The sequence below is a fragment of the Hemitrygon akajei genome, chromosome 2, assembly GCF_048418815.1.
Source record: "Hemitrygon akajei chromosome 2, sHemAka1.3, whole genome shotgun sequence".
Classification (NCBI taxonomy): Eukaryota; Metazoa; Chordata; class Chondrichthyes; order Myliobatiformes; family Dasyatidae; genus Hemitrygon; species Hemitrygon akajei.
In genome coordinates this window covers 103796754-103820335 of record NC_133125.1, presented here as the reverse complement: position 1 = coordinate 103820335, position 23582 = coordinate 103796754, and the positions used below count along the sequence as shown (strand labels likewise).

Here is a 23582-nt window from a genome sequence, read left to right as displayed (position 1 = left end):
ATTGAAGCCGAACATCTTTGGTAGTTAATAGAGGACTGACCAGAATGACTCTAAATTGACAGATGGATTTTATCATTTAATCCAGATACAAATTGAACCAGGATCACAAACATGAAAGACATTATTTCCTCACCCACTTCATTTCATGCACACTATCTGCATGTTTTATTTGTCTTTAACTAAGCAACTTAGTTAATATTTATGCATGTTAATGTTGTTATTTTTCTTTGAATCAGGATATGGATCAGTCTAATCAACCCCAGCCACTACTTGATAACGGCAGCTTAAGTTTTGTAAGTATGGAATTCAAAAAGAAAAGTATTGTGTTAAATTTATTTTCATTAAGCTTTAAACTAAAACCCATAATGTTTAAATATGCCGGATCACCATGCTAGAACATAACATAAAAGTACACAGCAACACACACAAAATGCTGGAGGAACTCAGCAGATCAGGTGCTGCATGCGAGGCTGCTTAGCAAGCTCAGAGTCCATGGTATTACAGGAAAGATACTAGCATGGCTAAAGCAGTGGCTGATTGGCAGGAGGCAAAGATTGGGAGTAAGGTAAGCCTTTTCTGGTTGTCTCTCGGTGATTAGTAGTGTTCCACAGGGTTCTGTGTTTAGACCACTTCTTTTTACATTATGTATAAATGACTTGGATGACAGAATTGATGGCTTTGTTGCATAGTTTGCAGACGGTACAAAGATAGGTGGAGGAGCAGGCAGTATTGAGGAAGTAAAGAGGCTGCAGAAGAATTTTGACAGATTAGGAGAATGGACAAATGAGTAGCAGATGGAATACAGTGTTAGGAAGTGTATGGTCATGCACTTTGGTGGAAGAAGTGAAAAGGTAGACTTTTTTTCTAAATGGATAGAAAATTTTAAAAAACTGAGGTGCAAAGGGACTCGGGAGTTCTTGTGCAGGATTCCCTAAAGGTAAATTTGCACATTAAGTCTGTGGTGAGGAAGGCAAATGCAATGCTAGCATTCATTTCAAGAGGACCAGAATATAAAAGTGAGGATGTAACATTGAGGCTTTAAAAAGCACTGGTGAGGCCTCATTTGGAAAATTGTGAGCAGGTTTAGACCCCTTAGAAAGGACGTGCGACTCTGGAGAGGGTTCAAAGGAGGTTCACGAAAATGATTCCAGGATTGAATGGCTTGTCATATGAAGCATGTTTGATGGCTCTGGGCCTGCGTTCACTAGAATTCAGAAGAATGAGATCTGACCTAATTGAAACCTAACAAATGGTGAAAGGCCTTGATAGAGTGGATTTGGATGAGATGTTTCCTATGGTGCAAGAGTCTAGGACCAGAGGACACCACCTCAGAATAGAGGGGCATCCTTTTAGAACACAGATGAGGAATTCTTTAGCCAGAGAGTGGCAAATCTGTGGAAATTGTTGCCACACAGGCAGTTGTGGTCGCCAAGTCTTTATGTATATTTAAGGTAGCGGTTGATAGGTTCTTGATTGGTCAGGGCATGAAGGGATACAGGGAGCAGGTAGAAGATTGGGATTGCGAGGAAAACTGGATTGCCCATGATGAAATGGCAGAGTAGACTCGATGGGCTAAATGGCTAAATTTTGTTCCTATATCTTATGGTCTTATCTAGAAGTGTTTTGATGTTTTGGGCTGAGACCTGTCTTCAGGACTGAGAGGAAGGGAGAAGACGCCTGGGGGGAAAAAAAGGTGGGGGGAGGGGAAAGAGGCTAGCTGGAAAGTGATAGGAGTAGCCAAGTGGGTGGAACAGGTCAAAGGCTGGAGAAGAGAGGATATGATAAAAGTGAAATGTGGGCCGTAGAAGAAAGGGAAGGAGGTGGGGGCCCAGGGGTAAGCAGGTGAGATGTGGTGAAAGGTCAGAGTAGGGAATAGTGGAGGGTGAAAATTAGTTCACCGGAAGGAGAAATTGATATTCTTATCATCAGGTTGGAGGGTACCCAGATGGATATAAGGTGCTGCTCCTTCACCCTGAGGTAGCCTCATCTTGGCACATGCACGTACACACTTGGGGTAAAGTTGTGTAGGTGCAGATATAGTACATGTAAATAATTGTGCTAACTTGTTCGTGACTAACTGTAATGGGTTTATTTTCCAGTCTCTCACTGTCTATATATCTGCATTGCAAGAACTCACCACTATAATGCTGCAGTGCGCTCTAATCAACCACTTGGCATGGTGAGAATGTGGAACAAGCTGCCAGCAGAAGTGGTAGATGTGAATTCAATAGTAACATTTAAGAGAAGTTTGTATAGGTACATGGATGGAGTGGTTTCGAGGTATATAGACCAGGTGTAGGTAGATGGCACTAGGCCGAATATCAGGTTGGCATGGAATAGATAGGCCCAAGGGCCTGTTTTGGTGCTGTTGTGCTCTATGATAATAATCACTTTTTATAACTAGAATAGTCATTCAGCACACTCTTAAATTCATAAACAACAATGAGACAAACAAAATTCTGGGGTGAAAAAATCTTGTTTCTCTTTCTACAGATGCTGCCTGACCCACTCATCCAATATGTTCTGTTTTTTCTTTTGGGGATCTGCAGCTTTTTTTGATTTTCGTTACATTTTATTTGGTAGTAGTTGCGGAGATATGATACTGATCAGGTATTGGAATTTCATAACCATTTCTTAACAGTGATCCAGAATCTTTATTGTTAACGATTACATGGAATCTCCGGTTAAAGCCTAATCTAAGTGCAGAAAATCAAAGAAGTCCAGATTTTGTACAGAGCAGTACTGAGATAATAGCCTAGATTATTTATTTACAGATTTCCCCCACTATTCGAAGGTAGAGCATTCCTATGAAACGGTTCTTAAGCCGGAATGTCGTAAAGTGAAGAAGCAATTACCATTTATTTATATGGGGAAAATTCATGAGCGTTCGCAGACCCAAAAAAATAACCTACCAAATCATGCCAAATAATACATAAAACCTAAAATAACAGTAACATATAGTAAAAGCATGAATGATCTGATAAATACACAGCCTATATAATGTAGGAATACTTTTCTACAATTATTGCAGCACTGTCCACCGCAGCGAAAATCTCACGCAAGCGCTGTCAGCAGCACTCCCGGCAGAAACACACGGCGCAAGCACTCCCAGCAGAAACACTCTTTCCAGTAACCTTTAAGCTATGAAGCTATCGAATAACACATAAAAATACACAGCTTATATAAAGTAGAAATAATGTATGCCCAGTGTAGTTTCACTTACCAAAATCAGGAAGACAGCGAGCACACTGATGATGGTGTGTTAGGCTGAGTTATCGGAGGTTGGGGTGGTAGGAGGTAGAGGAGACTGGGATGTCATCTCATCATTGTCTGTTTCCATCAGGCCAGGCAGGTCACCTTCTTCTATGTCTGCCTGCCTCAATGTCGAAGGTCGAGTTTCGTCGTCTGCTGTGGCTGATGTGGAAGGCTTGAAAAACGACAGTATGCTTGACTGCTTAGCCTCGCGCATTTTTCTATCATACAGTTCTTTGTAAGCACTCAAACCATCCTGCAAACCTGCCCTAAACCTACGTACCCTTTCAAAATTAAAGTCATACATTTCTGCAATCATTGCAGTGTTGTCAATCGCAGCGAAAATCTCATACAATCGCTTCACATTCAGTTCCTGGACGTCTTCACTTTCGGGCTGTTCGCTACTGCGTTCGGCTTCAATTGTTATCCTTTCCTCTTCATCAGCTCTTCATCTCTCAGTTCTTGGTCATGTAAACCTCTTCAACATCATCTTCGTCAACTTCCACAAACCCTTAGCCAAACTCACTGTGTCCTTACTTCGTTCACCACGATCGAAATGCTTTATTATGTCTAGTTTTACGCTAAGTGTAACACCCTTACACGCTCTTTTAGGTTTTTCCGATACCTTAGAACTCAACTTGCTAATGGATGCACAAAATAAATCGACATAAAGCACAGATGCTCACAGGCACGTGTTTAAGCAATGCCGGCTAGAATGCAGTTCCGGGGGAGGAGCTTGGCTGCTCAGCATGCGCTGCTTTTTTTCGTAACAGTGAAAACACCTACTGTTAGCGAAAACAGGTAACTGATGTAGGTCTTTCGTAACAGCGAGTTGTCGTAAAGCAAACGTTTGAAAAACGGGGCACACCTGTATTCTTTATTGAGATACAGCATGGAATAAGCCTTTCTGGCCTTTTGAACTGCACCACTCACAATCCCCCAGTTTAATACTAGCCTAATCACAGGACAACTTGCAATGACTAATTAACCTACCAACGAGCACATGTTTGGACTGTGGGCTGAGGGGAGGAAACCGGAGCACCCGGAGGAAACTCACGCAGTCACAAGAGAATGTACAAATTCCTTACAGGCAGTGGCGGGGATTGAAATGTTACAAGAATCACCCCTTGACAGAGTCTGACGAGATTACCTATTGCAGGTCTGGCATTTTACAGAACAAGTAGCCACTCCTCTGAGACTGGTCTCAGGTATATTGCTCTGAATAGATTGCCCCAGAACAAGGATCAGTTCAGAGTCCACCCCTTTACATAACAGATGGCTATTTGTTTGAGCATGGTCTCAGGTTTAGCAGATCATTACCTGAAGCCTCCTGTGTCCACATGCAGTTGCTCTGGTTAGAATATCCAAGAGCAAGAAACTGTTCAGAGTCCACAAAGTGGGGGAAACAAAGACAACTGTCTTGTCTGCTTCACCTGTCCTTGATCAGACTGCAATTTCTTCTGGCCAACAGAACCCAGGTCGCTGGTACTGTAAAGCACCGTGCCACCCACTATACTATTGTGCTGCCCCAATGTGCTGAAATTCTACAATTGGTTCTAAACTGATACAGAGGCGAGAATATTATAATTAAACTTAGTAAAGTCAAACCATTATTAACCTATCTTTTTTGAATGTCAGTGCTAATATGCAAGAAAAGCACTGCATATGGTGTGATTCCAAAATTGAAAGTGAAAATGCTGGAGATATCAGCAGGTCAGGCAGTACCTGTTGGGGGAAAAACAGAATTATCATGTCAGGTAATTGGCTTTGCATAATTTATTCGGAACTATTATCTATACCCAGAATTTAAATTACCAGCCGGGGGGGGGGGGGGGAGTGAACAAAAGCAAAGGAAAGTGATAGGATGGTGACCAGGAGAGACTTAATGATAAAATTATTATAGTACAACATATTAAATGTTTAGAAGTGATAGAATGATTATCTTTAATAACTAAACAATTACAGAGAGAAAGCAAGAAGTCTTGAAATGTACAAGCACAAAAAATCTGGAGATGCTGGAAGTTGAAAGCAGCACACACAAAAGGCTGGGGGAACTCAACAGACCAGGGAGCATCTATTGAAAAGAGTAAACAATCGACATTTGGGGCAAAGGCGCTTCTTCCGGACTAGGAAAAAAAGAAGAAAAGTCAGAGTATTAAGATGAGGGGAGGGAAGGAAGAAGTACAAGGTGGTAGGTGTTGGTGAAGCTGGGGGAGGAGTGAAGTAACGAGCTGGGAGGTTGATTGATGAAAGTGATAAAGGGCTGGAGAGGGGGGCATCTGATAGGAGAGGATGGAAGAAAGGGAAACAGGAGGAGCACCAGAGGGAGGTGATTGGCAGGTAAGGAGATAAGTTGAGAGAGAGAAATGGGAATGGTGAAGTGGGGGGGGGGGGTGTGGGAAACACCAGAAATTCAAGAGATTGATGTTCATGCCATCAGGTTAGAAGTTACCCAGATTAGATATAAGGTGTAGCTCCTTCAACCTGACTGTGGCATCCTCAGGTATAGCCTATGATAAGGGATTATTCCCATCACTTCAATATCCAGCTCGATTAAAATTATTTCCCAAAGATTCGACTCCATGTGTTTTTCTGGACCCCAAAGAGGCGTTGGAATATGTTAACTCTATTCCGGTTGTAGCCGAGGTTTGAATGGTTTTAGGTCTGCTGAATAATCATTCTTTTGGAAAGAAGATAAGGTTTGAATATTTTTGATTTGCTTAAGATGTCCTTTGATTGATCGACCATTTAAAGAAGATGTGAACCTTTCGATGTGAATGATGAATGACTTTTTGAAATCTGCTTGGTCTGCTGAGTGAATTAAGACAACAGATAGACTGATTATCTGTTTTATTATTTGTTTTATTCTCCTTTTTTCATTAATTAAGTGATAGTTTCCATAGTTCCTAAGGTTTTTTTTCTTATATGTATATAGAGTTGGGAGTGCTTACTCGATAGATAATTAGTTTTCTCTAAAAAAAAGTTTTTCATTGGGCGTGTCAGTTAAATGGAAAATGGTGCTGATTTTTTTTCACTAGAAATTACATAGGTATTTCTAGGTTTGTTTAATTTTATAGTTTTGCATTCTCCAGTGTGTTTTTAAGTATAAACATTTTTTTTCTCTGAAATTTATACTGGATATGGGGAGCTAAATGTTGTAGAGAAAAATGGAACAGTGCTGGCCTTTTGGTCCATATTGTTCTGCTTTCCTTTCAATTTACTTCATGATTAATTTAATGCTTCTGTCCTGTAGAGAATTCTATTCGTCTTTCACTATGAGCCTATTTAGGAGTTTCTTGAATGTTCTTGTTGTGTCTGCCTCTATGACTACCCATGGTAGATTTTTCCACGTACCCACTAGTCTAGGAAAAAAAACATCTCTGAGATCCCTATACTTCTGATCACCGTAAAATTGTGTCCTCTTGTATTAACCATTACAGCTGGGAATCAGTTCAATGTTTTAATGATTACCTAGCCTTACCAGTGTCCATTGTTTCAGTACAATAATACTCTTTGTAAAGTAATGGAAGGCATTAAAGTAAATTTGTATTTAAATTGCATATATATCAGTTAGAAGTAAGGCCTGTAAGTGGGCAGAAGAACCAGTTGACATGACTTGATACGGTGTTGTGTTGCTTTGTAGTGTTAGGCTTTTTATATTTAGCAAAATACCTTTTTCCTTTGCAGGGCTTTTCTATTTTAGGGCTGTATCTTGTCTTTTTTTGTAACTGGGGGGAGGAATTAAGAAAAGCTTTTTAAAACCACTATTATAAAATGGGCAGCTCGCGGAGTCTCTTTTTTTTACTCTATGGGGAGGCATTTCGGCTTTTTTTTGCCGAATTTCGGGCTTTTTGGGGTGGTGGGAGGATTGGGGTTAGTTTTGATTTACAGGATCAATTGTAAGATTAATTTTAGTTTTCTTTTTGTTATTTTTTTCCCATTACGGAGTTCCTGAGCATGCATATTTTGTGTATGGTTGTACTTACCACCACCAGTTTTGATTAGCCTGGACTGGTATGCGTTCATTTATGTGTTAAATAAAATAAAATTTTTATGGCAATTAAACAGATAAATGTTATAAGTTGGAATGTACGTGGTTGGAATCATCCTATTAAGCGAAAGAAGACTTTTAAAATTATTAATTGATTCCAACCCGATATAATTTTTGTTCAAGAAATGCATATTAAAACGGGCGATCAAAATAGATATTTTAAAATGTGGAAGGGCCTTCAATTTCACACTATTTGTCAAAATAAAACAAAGGGAGTATCTATTTTTATTAAATCTAATATTTTATTTATCCAAGAAGATATTGTGTTAGATATTAATGGTAGATTTTTAATTGTTAAAGGAACAATTTGTAATAGAAAAATTGTTTTGGTTAACTTATATGGACCTAATGTAGATGATCCTTTTAAAAAAAAATGTATTTGCTTTATTGCCGGACTTAAATGAATGTATGTTGTTAATGGGTGGTGATTTTAACTGTTGTTTAAACCCTTTGATTGACAAGAGTTCAACTAATCAGCGGCTTCCGAATTGTTCTGCATCACGTATTAACTCTTTCCTAATTGATTTTGGCCTGGTTGAAATTTGGAGACATTTACATCCTAATGATAGAGATTATTCTTTTTTTCACACGTTCACAAAAAATATTTGAGAATTGATCCCCGATTTTTGTCCAAAGTCCATAAATGTGAATATGATGCTATAGTTCTTTCGGATCATGCACCTTTAAGTTTAGCTTTTGAATTGAATGATGTCGCTATTGCAAATTTGCCTTGCTGTTTTCCAGAAAATTTATTACAAAGTCCGGACTTTGTCAAATTTATTGAGATTCTGATAAAGGATCTTTTTCTTTTTAATAATACGGGAGATGTATCAATATTGATTATATGGGATACATTTAAAGCATATTTGCATGGTCAGACAATTTCCTATTCAGCTAAGCTTAAGAAACAGACAAAAACAGAGTTAGATAAAATTTCCAAACAAATTAAAAACTTTGATAATATTTATGCAGTCTCCCCTAACATTGATTTATTTAAACAAAGAGTTGAACTCCAATCACAATATAATTTATTATTAACATCCTATTGAAAGAAATTTGCTTAAATTGAAAAGTCAAGTTTATGTGTTTGGAGATAAAAATAATAAGCTATTAGCATCTCAATTAAAAGCAGCTAGAGCTAAAAGACAAATTTTAAAAATTCGTAAGGGAGATGGTAGTTTAGCATGCAATTATGAAGATATTAACATTTTTCAAGACTTTTATATTGAACTTTGTGAATCTCAGTTTCCAGTTGATTCTTCTAAGATGAATGCCTTTTTACAAAAGATTGATTTTCCTCAAATTTCTGCTGAAGAACAACAAACTCTTGATGCTCCTATTACTGAAAGCGAAATTCAGAAAGCTGTTTTTGCAATGCAACCTGGTAAAGCTCCTGGACTGGATGGTTATACTGTAGGATTTTATAATAAATTTGAAAAATTGCTCTCTTCATGTATGTTGGAAACGCTTAAAGATTCTTTTTTGATAGGAGAGTTACCTCCCACATTTCATGAAGCTTCTGTTTCTTTAATTCTTAAGAAGGATAAAGATTCTACTGACTGTGCTTCATATAGACCTAGTTCATTATTAAATGTGGATGCTAAAATTCTCTCAAAAATACTGGCTAATCGGCTGGAGAATTTTTTGCAAAAATTATTTCTCAAGATCAAACAGGTTTTGTAAAGGGCCATTATTCCTTTTCTACTGTTCAGATACTGTTAAATGTTATATATTCATCCTTTTCTAAGGCTCCCCAATGTGTTGTCTCTCTTGGTGCTGAAAAAGCATTTGACAGAGTTGAATGGAAATACTTATTTAATGCTTCAGAGAAATTTGGCTTTGGTATTAATTTTAATAAGTGGATTAAAATGATATATAAAAGCCCTATTGCTACTGTTATTATTAACAATTGTAGATCTTTTTTTTGGCTTTCACGGTGTACGAGACAAGGATGTCCGTTAAATCCTTTGTTATTTAATTTGGTGCTGGAAACCTTGGCTATTGCACTTCGTGAAGCTCAAGATATTCATGGAATTTTTATAAATGGGACTGTTCATAAGATCTCTCTTTATGCTGACGATCTTTTAGTTTATATTTAGAATCCTGAAGAATCCATTCCTAGTTTATTGAAACTATTAAATGATTTTGGTAAGTTTTTGGGATATGAACTAAACCTTCATAAAAGTGAATTATTTCCCCTAAACGATACTGCTTCTATATATGATGACATTCCTTTTAGAGTTACGGACTCATTTAAATATTTAGGTATTATTATCTCTAAAAATCATAAAGATCTTTATAAAGCTAATTTGGTTCCTTTAGTGGATTTTATGAAGCACCTATTTTGTAGATGGAATCCACTTACACTTTCATTAGTTGGCTGAATTCATGCAGTTAAAATGATGATTTTACCAAAATGTTTATATGCATTTCAAAATATCCCTTTTTTTAACTAAGAAGTTCTTAGATCAGGTTGACTCCATTATTTCATCTTTTGTTTGGAATAATAAAAGACCAAGAATTGCTAAATATCATTTACAAAAATTTAAAAAAGATGGAGGTCTTGCTTTGCCTAATTTAAGAACGTATTATTGGGCTGTTAATATACGTTATATGTGTTTTTGGTTATATTGGGCTAATAGAGATGAACAACCACCTTGGGCTGATTTGGAATTGAATGCTGTGAAACAGTTTCACTTAACCTCTTTATTAGGAGCTTCTCTACCTGTACAACTGGCCAAAATTACTAATTTAAATTTATATCCTGTGATTAAGCAGTCATTACAAATTTGGTTCCAGTTTCATAATTTTTTTAATCTTAAAAAATTTAATTTATCGAAATTATTTATTTAAACCTTCATTAAGTGATCCTACTTTTCTTCTTTGGAGCAATAAAGGGGTTTATTCCTTCACAGATTTGTTCCAAAATGGTCAACTGATGTCTTTTGAGAAATTAGTAACTAAATACTCTCTCTCATATTCACATTATCTGCAATATCTTCAGGTCAGACACTTCTTACAAAAATACAAGTAACTTTCCATATATACAAGATTCTGACCTATTAGATATTATTTTTAAAATCAATCGTTTAGTGAAGGGTTTTAATGGGAAAATTTATAATTTATTGTTATAGCAGTACAATTACTCTTCACTTAAGATTAAGCAAGATTGGGAGCGAGAGCTTAACATGACTTTGATAACAGAAGATTGGTTGTGGATTTTGAAGTTGGTCAATTCTTCTTCGATTTGTGCCAATCACTCTTTAATTCAATTTAAAATTGTACATTGTTACTATTTGACAAAGGAGAGACTGTCTAAAATGTTTCCTAATGTTGATAGTCAGTGTGACAGATGTAAAACTGAGACAGCCACATTGACACATATGTTTTGGTCCTGTTCTGTACTGAAACATTTTTGGAAGTCTATTTTCTCTACAATTTCTAAGCTTTAAAAATTAATCTACAACCTAATAAATTGACAGTTTTATTTGGTATAGTATATTCATGGTATTTCTTTATCAGACCAACATGTAATTGCATTCATTACAATATTGGCAAGAAGGGCTATTTTGTTAAAATGGAAAAATGCTTCTGCTCCTACTTTGATACAATGGTTTTCCCTGGTGATGTTATATCTTAGTTTGGAGAAAATCAGAAGTCGAACTTTTGAAATTACTATCTATCTGCTACTATCATCTACTATCATCTGATTTGAGTGAATTAATATGGTTTCCTTCTGATTTTTCTTTAAGTGGATTTGAGTTGGTGGATTGATATTTTTTTGAATGGAAGCTTGTATGATCTATAGCTCCGAGGTTGTGCTCCCAATGGTTTTTCTTTTTTGCTTTTTTTTTAGTTGGTAGGGGTTCTTTTTTTTTTCTTCTTCTTTCCAAAAAATATTCTTAACACTTTACTTTTTTTAAAATATTGATATATTGCTTAGCTTTGTTAATCAGTTATTTGCTAATTTAATTCCTTATTGCACATAATGACAGATTGACTTAATGTATCTTTTTTGTCAACCTTCAATAATAATTAGTAAAATGATTTTAAAATGAAAAAACTAGGATTAGTGTAGGATCTGTGTGAAAGGGTGGTTGATGGTCAGTATAGATTCAGTAGGTTAAAGGACCTTTTTCCATGCTGGATCTCCATATGATTCCTTAACTTGGTGTTGACTTTGGTTGAACATACCTTGACCTTTACTAGTATAGTGGAGAGAGTCAATGACATTGAGGCCAGAGTTGTTGAGGTACAGAGTGTTCAGCAAGTGGAAATTCAGTGTCATGCCATGGACTGAACAGAGCTGCTCTGCAAAATGGTCTCCACAAGGTCAATAATACACAACAAATTTAACAAGGCAGAAGTTAAGTTTTTGCATTTTTTGGGGTGGCGGTATTTGGGTGTTAAGCTCTGAGAAGGGAAAAGTTTAAGGGCCAGATATTACATAAGGTCATGAGACATAGGAGTAGAATTAGATCATTTGGCCTGTCAAGTCTGCTCTGCAATTCCAGCATGGCTGATTTACTATCCCATATCTCCTGGTGATTGCATGGGAAACTATCACAAAGAGGAGGGGGGAGACTGGTGGGAAGAAAGAATGAACCAGGAAGTGGTCCTTTTGGAATACTGAAACTTGAGGAGTGAAGAAAATGCCTCTGGTGTGGCATCATGAATTTGCAGAAAGTGACCCATTGATTGTAAAGGATGGGGAGGGATGGATAGGAAGCTTCTAACATGTGAGTGGGATGAATGGATGAAAATGGAAATGTTTAGAAGTACAATTTTCTGTGGTGTTTAGCCTGCTGATATTCATAACATGTTCAAATGTAAGGGAAGAGAAAATCGCAATGTATTTTATCAGTTTACAAACATCATGAATCCACAAAATTAATATTGATTACTTCTTAATTTGTTGATGACACATGTAGCCAAGAAGAAGGGTGTCCTCCCAAAAATGGTTGTTCATTTCCATGGATGCTGCCAGACCTGCTGAGTTCCTCTGGCGTTCTGTGTGTGTTGCTAAAGTTAAAGGGAAATTTGTTGTAGCATATAGATAAAAGAGGGGAAAGAAATGTAAAATTTTGTTTTATCTTCAACATACTGTTTTTTTCTTTTAAAAGATCAGTAGCCTGCAGTGTTAAACCCATTGGTCTAATTTATGGATGCTTCCTGAACTATTATCTGTTAATATTTTGGACCTAGCCGTATATCAGAAATTAGTTTCTCACTGATTTTTCTCTGTTGTCCTTTCAGGAAATTACTGATGTTGAAGGCGAATGCCAGAATGATAGCTGTCATCTTGATTCAGAATCAATTTGCCAAGCAAAAGAAGAGTTAGAAAGATGGGAGGTATAGCATTTCTATTACCTTCGTCATTGTACCTACATTATGGTTGGTCATGTACAGTTACAAGAAAACTCTACCCTCTGCTCCCCAATAGTCCACGCCTTTATTCCTTCAACCAAGGAGAATGACCACTCACTTCCCTTGCTAGGTTCCATCTGCCACTTCTCTGTCCATTCTCCCAATCTGACAAAGTCCTTCTGCAGACTCTGTGCTTCCTCAACACTCCCTGCCCCTCCACCTATCTTTGTATCATCTGCAGTCTTGGCCACAAAACCATCAATTGCTACATCCAAATCATTGACATATAACGTGAAAAAAAAAGCAGCCCAAAACATTTCTTTGTGGAACACCACTAGTCACCAGCAGCCAACCAGAAAAGGCCCCCTTTATTCCCACACTTTCTTCCTGCCAGTCAGTCAATCTTCTATCTATGCTAGTATCTTTCTTGTCATATCATGGCCTCTTATCTTGTTTAGTAGCTTCATGTGTGTCATCTTGTCAAAGGCCTTCTGAAAATCCAAATAAACAACATCCACTGACTCTCTTTTGTCTATCCTGCCTGTATTTCCCCAAAGAATTCCAAGAGATTTTCCCTTGAGGAAACCATGCTGACTTTGGTCTATTTTGTCATGTGCTTCCAAGTACCCCAAACCTCATCCTTATTAATAGTCCCCAACATCTCTCCAAACCACTGAAGTCAGGCTAACTGGCCTATGATTTCCTTTCTTCTGCTTCTGTCCCCTCTTAAAAGAGTGGAGTGACATTTGCAATTTTCTAGTCCTCCGAAACCATTCCAGAATCTAATGATTCTTGAAAGATTGTTACTAATGCCTCCACAGTCTCTTCAGTTACTTCTTTAAGAACCCTGGGGTGTACACCATCTGGTCCATGTGACTTATCGACTGTACCTCCAGACTTCTCAGCTACCCAAGTTCCTTCTCTTTAGTAACAGCATCACACTCACTTCTACATTTGTCTGTCATTTCTTTGTCCCCACCCCATTATTACCACTCCAGCCTCATTTCCCAGCAGTCTGATATCCATTCTCATCTCTCTTTCGTTCTTTATATATCTCAAAAGACTTTTTGTATCCTCTCTTATGTTATTGCCCAGCTTGCCTTCATATTTCATCTTTTCTCTCTTTATAACTCGGTGAGAAAATTTTGAGAAAATGTATTATTTATAAGGCAGTTACAATGCTGTATGTTTAGTGCAGTGACAATTTACTGAACAGATCAGATTGTTGTCTGGCCTTTTGATTGACCTGCCTCTTGATTTATAAGGACTAACCAGAGTATTAAACCAGAACACACATATATCTCACTCCAAAGTCCTTATTTCCTATCTTCTATACTTGTTTGATTCCTTGTGCTATATTCTGCTCATTTTTGACAACAATCCTGTTTATTTGAAATCTAGATTTCTTTTGCTCTCGGTATGGTACACTTAATGAGAATTATTTTGAAATTTATTCTGCTTTCTTTTCTGATTCAGGACCATGAATGCGTGTATGCTTCCAGAAAGCAAAAGGACACTATACACATGTTAAACCACAAGAACTCACCTCTTAGAGTTATATAAAACATGTAATACAGAAAGGGAATACAAATAGTTAATGAAGTAGCATTACAGACATCAAACTAATACCATCCACTAAACGAGTTAATGTCCAGATTACTAACAAACTTTCATGCAGTCTTTTCTCACTTTCTCCCCCTCAACATAGTCTTAGATTCTCGACATCCATGTCCCTATCTTCTCTAACACTAGTCCAAAGAGAGGCTTCTCCCCTTCTGTCTCTTTCCCTCCTCCTCCTCCTCTCAGTTTGCACAAGGGAATTGCCCTTTTTTTGGTACCCTTCAAACCCCTTACACTGTATTTGCACAATAATCTCATCTTCCCTAGATGAGTATGTTTTTCACCATTATCAACTATTATGGCTGTAAACTTGTACTCCCTTAACATTCTCAAAACATTGCTGTGGACAAGTTCTCCCATACTTTCTCAAAACAATCCCACTATAAGCTAACACCATTTTGTCTTGGAGACTTTGATTTTTATTTCAACATGTACCAAGGAAAAATCACGTTAAACTCTTTCCTTATAATTCAATATGGCTGACAAGATTTCATGTTAAATTTTCTCTGAAAAACTTGCAGCTCATTTGCAAACTTGCTTTATCACTGTTGACTGCATGCTAACATAAACCAGAAATCTTTTGTGCATCCATTGAAATATATCCCATTCTGAGAATTTCTTGCCAATTTATAAGCAAATCATTTTAATGTTCCGTTGCATCAGTGGCTAACAATCCTCTCCTCCCCTCCCTCCCCCTCTCGTGCCCCCTCCCTTCCCTTCTCAGCCCGCGCCCCCTCAACCAAGTTTCTGTAATGGCTACAACATCGTAGTCCCATGTCCTAACCTAGCTCTAAGTTCATCACCCCTAGCCATTATTCTCATAACATTAAAATACTATTTTAAAAAATAAAATACTATTTACTATTACTATTTATTAATACTAAAATACTATTTTACCTACTATGTATGATTCAACATTCTATGATTGGTATAGGAAGGGCAATAGACATTTTGAAGATCTTTTTATCGATAATCGCTTCGCATCTTTTCAACAGCTCTCTGCTAAGTTCAATCTGCCTAATGCCCATTTTTTTAGATATCTCCAAATTAGACACTTTATTAATCCTTTAATTCCTAACTTCCCTGAAATGCCCAAGAAAAATGTTATGGATTTCTTTCTTTCTATTAATTCACTGGGTAAAGGTGTAATATCATTTATTCGTGATAAATTAGCATTCTTACGGCGTGCCCCTGTGGATAAAATTAGAATGGCTTGGGAGCATGATTTAAATATCTCTTTATCTGATGAGATTTGGGACTTGATTCTCAAATCGGTTAATTCAACCTCTCTTTGTGCTCGCCACTGCCTTTTACAGTTTAAGATTGTTCATAGAGCCCATATGTCTAAATCTAAATTATCTCGATTTTACCCTAATATTAGTCCTCTTTGTGATAAATGCAAAAGGGGCGAGGCTTCTCTTATTCATATGTAACTTTATATAACTTTATCCTGTATTCTGAATCACCACTTAGAACCTAACCCTTTAACTGCTCTGTTTGGTTTTTTGGGTGAGACAGATATACGTTTGAGTTCGACTAAGTGTCGAATATTATCTTTTGCTTCTCTCCTGGCTAGACGTTTAATCCTCCTTAGATGGAAAGATGTTGCCCCGCCTACACATGCTCAATGACTTAATGATATTATGTCCTGTTTAGACCTTGAAAAAATTCATTATTCAATTTTTAATTCGGATATAAAGTTTCATAAGGTCTGGGGACCTTTTATTGAGTACTTTCATAACCTTCCTCTTAATTAAGGTTTTTTCAGTCCCTTACTCTCAGCTCTTTTTTTTGGTAGTAGGCATTATTATCTTCTGTTTTCAAGTGTATTTACAGTTTTGGGGGTTTGAATGTCCTGATTTATATTCTCTATATTGTGTTGTGGTTGGTCTGGAGTTTTTTTTTTGCTGTGGGGCTTGGGGAGGATATTAACTTTACATGACTTCAATTTGGGTGCTTTCTCAATTATCTTTTTTGTATTATATTGTATGTTTATTTTTGCACTGTATTAATTTTTTTATTTTGGTTTGGGGTTTTTTCTTATCTGTAGTGTTGTAGAAAATGCATAAAAAAAACAATAAAAAAAAATATATATATACACACTTCAAACTGTGCCCCCAGGACTTGCGCACAGTACTGTACACTTCTGCTGGTTTAGCTTATTTCAGCCAACCTCTGTTGGGTTTTATTTGGTCTTTATAGCCATTGGATGCATCTTTTGCTGGGTGTCTCCCACATTTTCAGTCCCTATTTGATCATTTCTCAAATAATAACAACAGCCCAAGTGATTAGTACTTACTCATCGGCCTATATTATAGGGTCCTGAAGAGGGGTCTTGGCTCAAAAAGTTGACTTTTCCATTGATCCTGCCTGGCCTGTTGAATCCCTCCAATGTTTTGTGCGTGTGTTGCTTTGGATTTCCAGTGTCTACGGAACTTTTCATGTTTGTATATAATGCGGTGAACTATTCTTCAGTTAGTAAATAAAGAGGGCAACAATTATTTATAAAGATTATTTTCTGTATTTAAATGGGTTGTTTGGCTTTGAAGTTTATAATGTGTTTCAATGTAGCTTTCCAAAATAACTAACAGATTTAGTAGGTCTTTACATTGTATTTTATCATTTTGTACAGAAGAAACTAGACGAACTGGAAAAGGAAAAGGCAGCACTAATTTGTCAAAAGTTGGATGCAGATGCGAAGAAAACTGAGGCTGAAAATATAATAAAAATTGAACAGGAAAACAGCAAACACAATCGTCAGAAGGCAGAGCAATCCATTAAGGTAAGTATAAACACAAAAGTATCTGCAGATTCTGGAAGTCCGAAGCAACGCACACAAAATGCCAGAGGAACTCAGCAGGTCAGGCAGCATCTACGGAAAAGAGTAAATAGTTGGTGTTTTAGGCTGAGACCCTTCTTCAAGTCTGAGGTACTGCCTGACCTACTGAATTCCTGTAGCAATTTGTGCATGTTGCTTTAAAGTAAGTAGTGATTTCTGAATGGGATTTTTTTTTTCCAGCACAACCTTAAGGTAAAAATAAGTACCTGGTTATTCAAAGTTTGAAGTCTCTCCTAGGCTCCTCTTCACTTTCAGGAATTATCCCAAGCAGGTGAAGATGCTTTTGGTTGTTGGAAGTCAAGTCTCTCATGCATTGTTCTTTGAGTAGTTCCTAGACCAAATCATCTTTTGTTTCTTTGGATTTCCAGCGTCTGCAGAATTGCTTGGGGTCAAATCATCTTCAGTTGCTTCATCATTAGTTACAAGGATAGAGGCAGGGATATTTATAATTTCACTTAGTTCTCTCATAACTCCTCATATAATGAGGCAGGTATTGCCTACAAACTCAAGGGTCTGGGAAAATGGTACTTAAATTTAAGGGATTGTCACATAGATTTGTGGGGACTGAAAGTACAGGAGCGGCGTCCAAGTTATTGATTCCAGCTGATATCCATCAGCAGCATGGATTATTTGCAGTAGTAGGACAAAGTGCTTGTTATATTCTGGATTAGTTCTGTCTGGATCACTGGAAGCATAAATCCTCTGCCCAGTGCAAAGTCCAGGAGATTTTACTGGGATGTTGATTCTGATTTTGTAGTACCAAAACAAAGCACCCAGGAATAGAGCACTAAAGCTTAGAAACAAATCATTTAGCCCATCTAGTTTGTGATGAACTATTTTTCTACCTAGTCCCATTGACCTGCCCCTGGACCACAGCCCTTCACAATCCCTGCTGCCCACATACTTATTCAATCTTCTCTAAAATTTTGAGATCAAACCACGTCCGCTACCTCTGAGGAGTGTACATGGGAGAAACATACAGACAAAGGTTGGAGCTATGAATTTTCTGTTCAGATGGATGTCCAACAGACATGAAAAGCCATCAGTATATTGAGGGATCATTAAAATGACTGTAAAGTTGAATCAGGTTCACGGGTCTGGTGCGTGAGACAGAAAACACAGACTGTGAGTAAGAATATTCATCATTTATTTACAGACAGTAAAAATTTGACCAAACATTCATGTTCCCACAAGTTACAGGCAGTACAAAGCTGGATATTCAACAAACATACATTTGATGAACATGCTTGGCTAGAAACGCATGTGGAGCATACCGTCCCAATGGCTAGGTGCACCACTTGCCTTCAATAAAGGACCAGAGAGCAAGCCTCTTCTACCTGGGATATTTGAAACTGGACACCGGGTGGCTAACCAATGGGAAAAGCAGCTGCAGATTCCAAACTGATCAATCCCAATGAGGCAACGTTTGACAGGTGAAATAAGCCACACCCGCACACAACACACCACCCCTCGAGAGTTACGAATATGATGTTCTAACCCCTGGACTAGTATGAGTCCCATGAACTGCGTTACATATAGAAGTACAATACCCAGTACTGTCAACCTAAGAGTCACCCCAGTGTCCTACAGTAGTCCATCAACCTCCCTGTGCCCCAAAAGGCCACCAGCCCCACCCCAGGTAGTAATAGCTAATGAATTGATCACCCACTTAACTTTATACACTGACTCTCAGATATGATCACTCAGGTGAGTGATGTTACCCGACCTGTCTAGAATGTAGGTGCAGCATTCTTAGCCAATAACAGAACAAGTGCCACCCTCCTTTGTGAGCAGGTAATCTAAGGCCATCAAAATCAGTTCCTAGGACAGTCTGGCCATACCATGTTGAGAAAGGCTATCATTCAAAACCTCCTTCCTCTGCAACAGCCCTCTTACTGACCAGCATGGGCAAGGTGCTCATGCAGGGCACTGGGGTGGCATACATACAGCACCACATATCAACTACGCTATCCTGTGGGAGCCATAGGTAGGCCTCGGAACTATACCTCCAGTAAGTGTCATTCAACGTCCAACATGCACCCACCTTCACAACACCATTTGGCATAGACACAGCCATCCCAGGGTACTGTTCCTGCTCAGACTTGCTGTCCAGCTTGCAGCTTGGACCTGTACCTAACATACCACTTACACCAACACTCTTTCAGGTGACAAAATCATTTTAAGAGTCAGGACCCTCCAATGAAACAAATGGTACGTATGGAAATACCATTCCGTAAAGCACTCACTTCATCAGGGCTATTAAGGCTCAAGGCCCTTAAGGCTGTTACCGTACTTTGGGTCAAGGTTGGCTGGAATAGACTACTCCTTCCCAGCTCTCCCAAAACAGAAACCCAAAACCCGAGAAGCCAGATAATTACCCAAACAGTCCTATTTCCTTGTTAAATGGATCAATACCAGTGCCACCCCTTCAGTGATGTATTAAGGAGTCCTCATTCAAATTCAGCAGTCTGACACATTGGTCCAACATGCAAATTCAAACGCCATCCCCAGGGATGTATCACAGGATCTCCCACAACAAGTCAGCATTCAGCACTTTGCCATTTGGTAATGTAGGAGGATACAAATTCACTCACTCCTGATTAGTCATTGAGTACATTTAGAAATCATATAAAGTCCTACTGGAGTTGCTTCCCAAATGCTCAATTCCCTCTCAAATGTGGACATCTTATAACCACATTAAAGTTACCCAAATTTCCACCCCTTCAACTCAAATTTCATATGGCCAGTATGAAATGTGGGTTAACCTTAAAACTAATTGCAAACAGGTAATATAGTAATGGATTAAGACACAATAAAACAAGAAACTGACTAAACAGACACAAGAAACACAGTAACATATTAGATCACAAAACACAAAGCCCAGGCTATACTCCTCTATAAAACTTCACATAGAACTGCAAAAACTGAAAACAGACAGTTCATATCTCACAGAGAAATAGCACACTTATCAGAGAAAAACTGAGAAGGAAATAGCAAACAGGCAGTACCCAACACATTCACAGTCTCTTAAAGGCAAAGTACACTCACTCACTCACTCACTTACATATTTCTCCACATTCAAATACTATTTTCAGAGAAGAGGGAGTGAGGTCGAATGAACCCCCACCCCCACCCTATGACAGTGTGGTAGGAAGGTGCTAGCCACCCCCCTGCACCCCCAATTTCCACTGTTGGTGAAGATCAAGCACAGCCCTTTGTAATGCCTCCAGTACGGGATATAGAGAATCCTAAATGGAATGCAAGGAATCTGCCAGAGGACAAAAGGAGCCTTTATCTGGAGAGGGCTTAAAGAATGACCTTCTCCATCAATAACCTCCTCCTCTTGCTTCTCAAGACGGTACCTTTTCCACATTACATTGAGTGTGGGGGTGAGAACCCAATTTACCTGCTAAGAACATTTCTTTACAGGATATGCGGGATCCCCCTACTCCCCGTCTGCCTCTATACCTGGCAATGGGCACCCTTTTCTACCTATTCTAAACCTTGTAAGAATTGAATCATTGTAATTACAGATGGCCAGCAGCTGATGCTACTGAAGACAGTACTATCCCTTTTATTAGGGAAGCTGCTGCTGTAACCACATATTCTATCATTCCAGAAGTTAATTCAACATTCTCTGGTGGGTAACCACTATCTTGGACAACTCTGTGATAAGAGCCCACTGGCATAGACCTTTAGTGCCCCCTCTACTGTGCTCCATTCTGCTTGGGGTTTTTAATTCCATTTAGTGAGAGTGGGATACCTAAGCTTAACTACTGCCGTTACTTGAACAGATAGTGAGGCATTATGCTCAGGGGAAGTGAGCAGTGTTCTCAGTGCTCAAGTCCCTTATTCAACCTGTCTTAATACGGTGGATCTTAGGACCCAACGGAACTCTAGACCTTGTTTAACCTGTCTCAGTGCGGTGGACATTAAGACCTGCCAGAGCTCTGAATGCGCAGTGTTTCTGTTCACGAAAATAATCACGATCATGATTGAAAATAAAGTGGGAATAATAAAGCGATCGGAAAGAGGTGAAATGCCATCGGTCATTGGAAAAGTGTTAGGCTACAGTCGGTCAACGATTGGAACAATTTTAAAAGATAAAGTGAGAAAGGCCCTGCCCCGATGAAAGCTACAATTATTACTAAGCAACGTAGTGGTTTAATTGTTGGGGTTTTGGGATTTTGATCCTCCACATCAACCCGGCGTGGTGGAGAGCGCACTCAGGAGCGATCTGTCCCGAGTCTCGAGAACTTCGTTCCCAGGCCAGGCGCTGAAACATACGTTCTTAAGTGTTTTATATGCATGGAAAGGTAAAATATATACTATATACTAAGACAAATGTTTGACTAACTGAAGCTAAATAATACCGGATGTACCTGTTCCGACTTACTAAGAGAACTTCCGATTTTTTTCAATCCCAAGCCACGATAACCCACGCACATCCTCCCGTATACTTTAAATCATCTCTAGATAACTTATAATACCTAATACAATGTAAATGCTATGTAAAATGGTTGTTATACTGCATTGTTTAGGGAATAATGACAAGGAAAAAAAGTCTGTACATGCTCGAACAACAAGTGCTGGAAGAGCACTTCTGGGTTTTCGTGATTCGCGGTTGGTTGAATTCACGCATGTGGAATCCACGGATAAGGAGGGCCGACTGTATACTGATTTATCATCTGTGGATTGGTGATCATTAGAAAGCGTCCCTGCCTGTGTTTGACCTACGGACCTGAAACCTCATGAGATTCACAGTCTATGCTGAAGATTCCCAAGGCCAGCACACACAAAATGCTGAAGGAACTCAGCAGGTCAGGGAACATCTCTGGAAAGGAATAGAGTCAAAGTTTCAGTCCTGTTGAAGGGTCTTGGCCTGAAACATAGATGCTTAATTCCTTTCCAAAAATGCTGCTGATCTGCTGAGTTCCTCCAGCATGCAATGCGTGTTGCTCTGGATTTCCGGCATCTGCAGAATCTCCTGTGTTAAAGATTCCCAAGGCCAATCCTTCTTGTCTAATCAGCAGTCTGCCACTACCCCTGCTCTGTCTAACCCAATGGTGGAACAAGGTGTCATCAGAGTTTGTAATAGAGAGATGTGGGTCATTGGCTGAAAATACATGTTTCTGTGTGAATGATCTTCTCAATCTCTTGGTGTTTTCAGTAAATCAGCTCATTTTGCTGTTGTTGTTGGGTATCTTCCATTTTGTTGTGTTCTGTATTGTTCTCTGAGCACTGTGCTCATGCTATGTTGGTGCTAGAATGTATGACAACAGTTCAAAATTCAAATTAAATTTATTATCAGAGTATGTATACAGTATAGAACCATGAGATTTATCTCCTTACAGGCAGCCACAAAACCAAGAAACCCATTAAAATAAAGAAGACCGTCAGACACCCAATTTGCAGGAAATAGGCTAATTGTGCAAGCAATAAAAGTAAGCAATTAACATTCAGAACTGGGGTTCAGAAAAGTGAGTCCACAGCCACAAAGCCAGTCATAGTCGATCCAGGAGCCCATTAGTTGCAGGCCATATCCTCAGTTCAGTGCAAAGATGGGTAAACCTCATTGAGCAACAACCTGCATCCAGACCTTAGCCCTCTAAAAAAACTCTTACCCAAATTTCTCTAAAATGTCACAAACTTAACCCACGTCTACCACCGCTACTGGCATCCCATTCCATACTCACACCAACCTCTGAGAAAAGAAATTTCCTCAACATTCTCGAATGTTTCACCTTTCACCCTAAACCTATAACCTCTAGTTCTAGTCTTCAGAAAAACAAAAAGGTCAGCTGACTACTTTGCAGAACACCTCCATTCAGTTTGGAGTGTCACTCAGAGCCTCTAGTTGCCTGTCAGTTTAATTACGTATTATATTCCCAGTCTAACATGTGCACGTTTAGCCTCCCACATTACTCCAATAATTCCCAACATGAACTTGAAAAATAGTATCCCCATGCTTCTCATCCGGCCTCAACGCCTTGACCTTTCCAATCTTGCCCAGTGCTTAAAGCAGCCAAACAGCCGGTTGCTCTTTGCTCTCGGATTTGGGCCCTGCTGCTTCGATATGCTCTCAGGCCTTGGAGCTGCAGGAGGACCACCTGGCACTTAAACTGGTCAATCATCAGCTTATTCCTCACTCTTGGGCCTGGGCCCCACTGCCTCATCTCAGCTTGCCTCGCCTTGGCTGTTCTCAAGCCTGGGCACCACTGCCTTGCTTCAGCCCACACACGCCACACCACCCCACAACCGTCCTGCACCTTTGAGACTTCACACCCCAAAAATGCCAGTTCGTGCAGGCAATTCAAAAGGTCAGCTCCAGAAAGGAAATTACAGGCTTGATTTACAGAAAAGGGTAATAGAGTAATTAGTAGTTTTGTTTGCTGTCAGCAAGTCGTCACTGCGCTTCACCAGCACCATCTTAAACCGGAGACACTTGTGGCT

At 38.7% G+C, this 23582-nt stretch overlaps 1 protein-coding gene across 4 annotated transcripts in view; it reads left to right on the top strand.

The window, feature by feature from the left end:
• Nucleotides 1-23582, top strand: part of LOC140714771 (N-myc-interactor-like) — a 49202-nt gene that overhangs the window by 1907 nt on the left and 23713 nt on the right. For all 4 annotated transcript variants that reach the window (XM_073026322.1, XM_073026333.1, XM_073026341.1 and 1 more), the window contains exons 2-4: nt 237-293; nt 12560-12655; nt 16923-17072. In XM_073026322.1, the coding sequence (XP_072882423.1) occupies nt 237-293; nt 12560-12655; nt 16923-17072 (303 nt within the window). The remainder of the gene's footprint in view (nt 1-236; nt 294-12559; nt 12656-16922; nt 17073-23582) is intronic.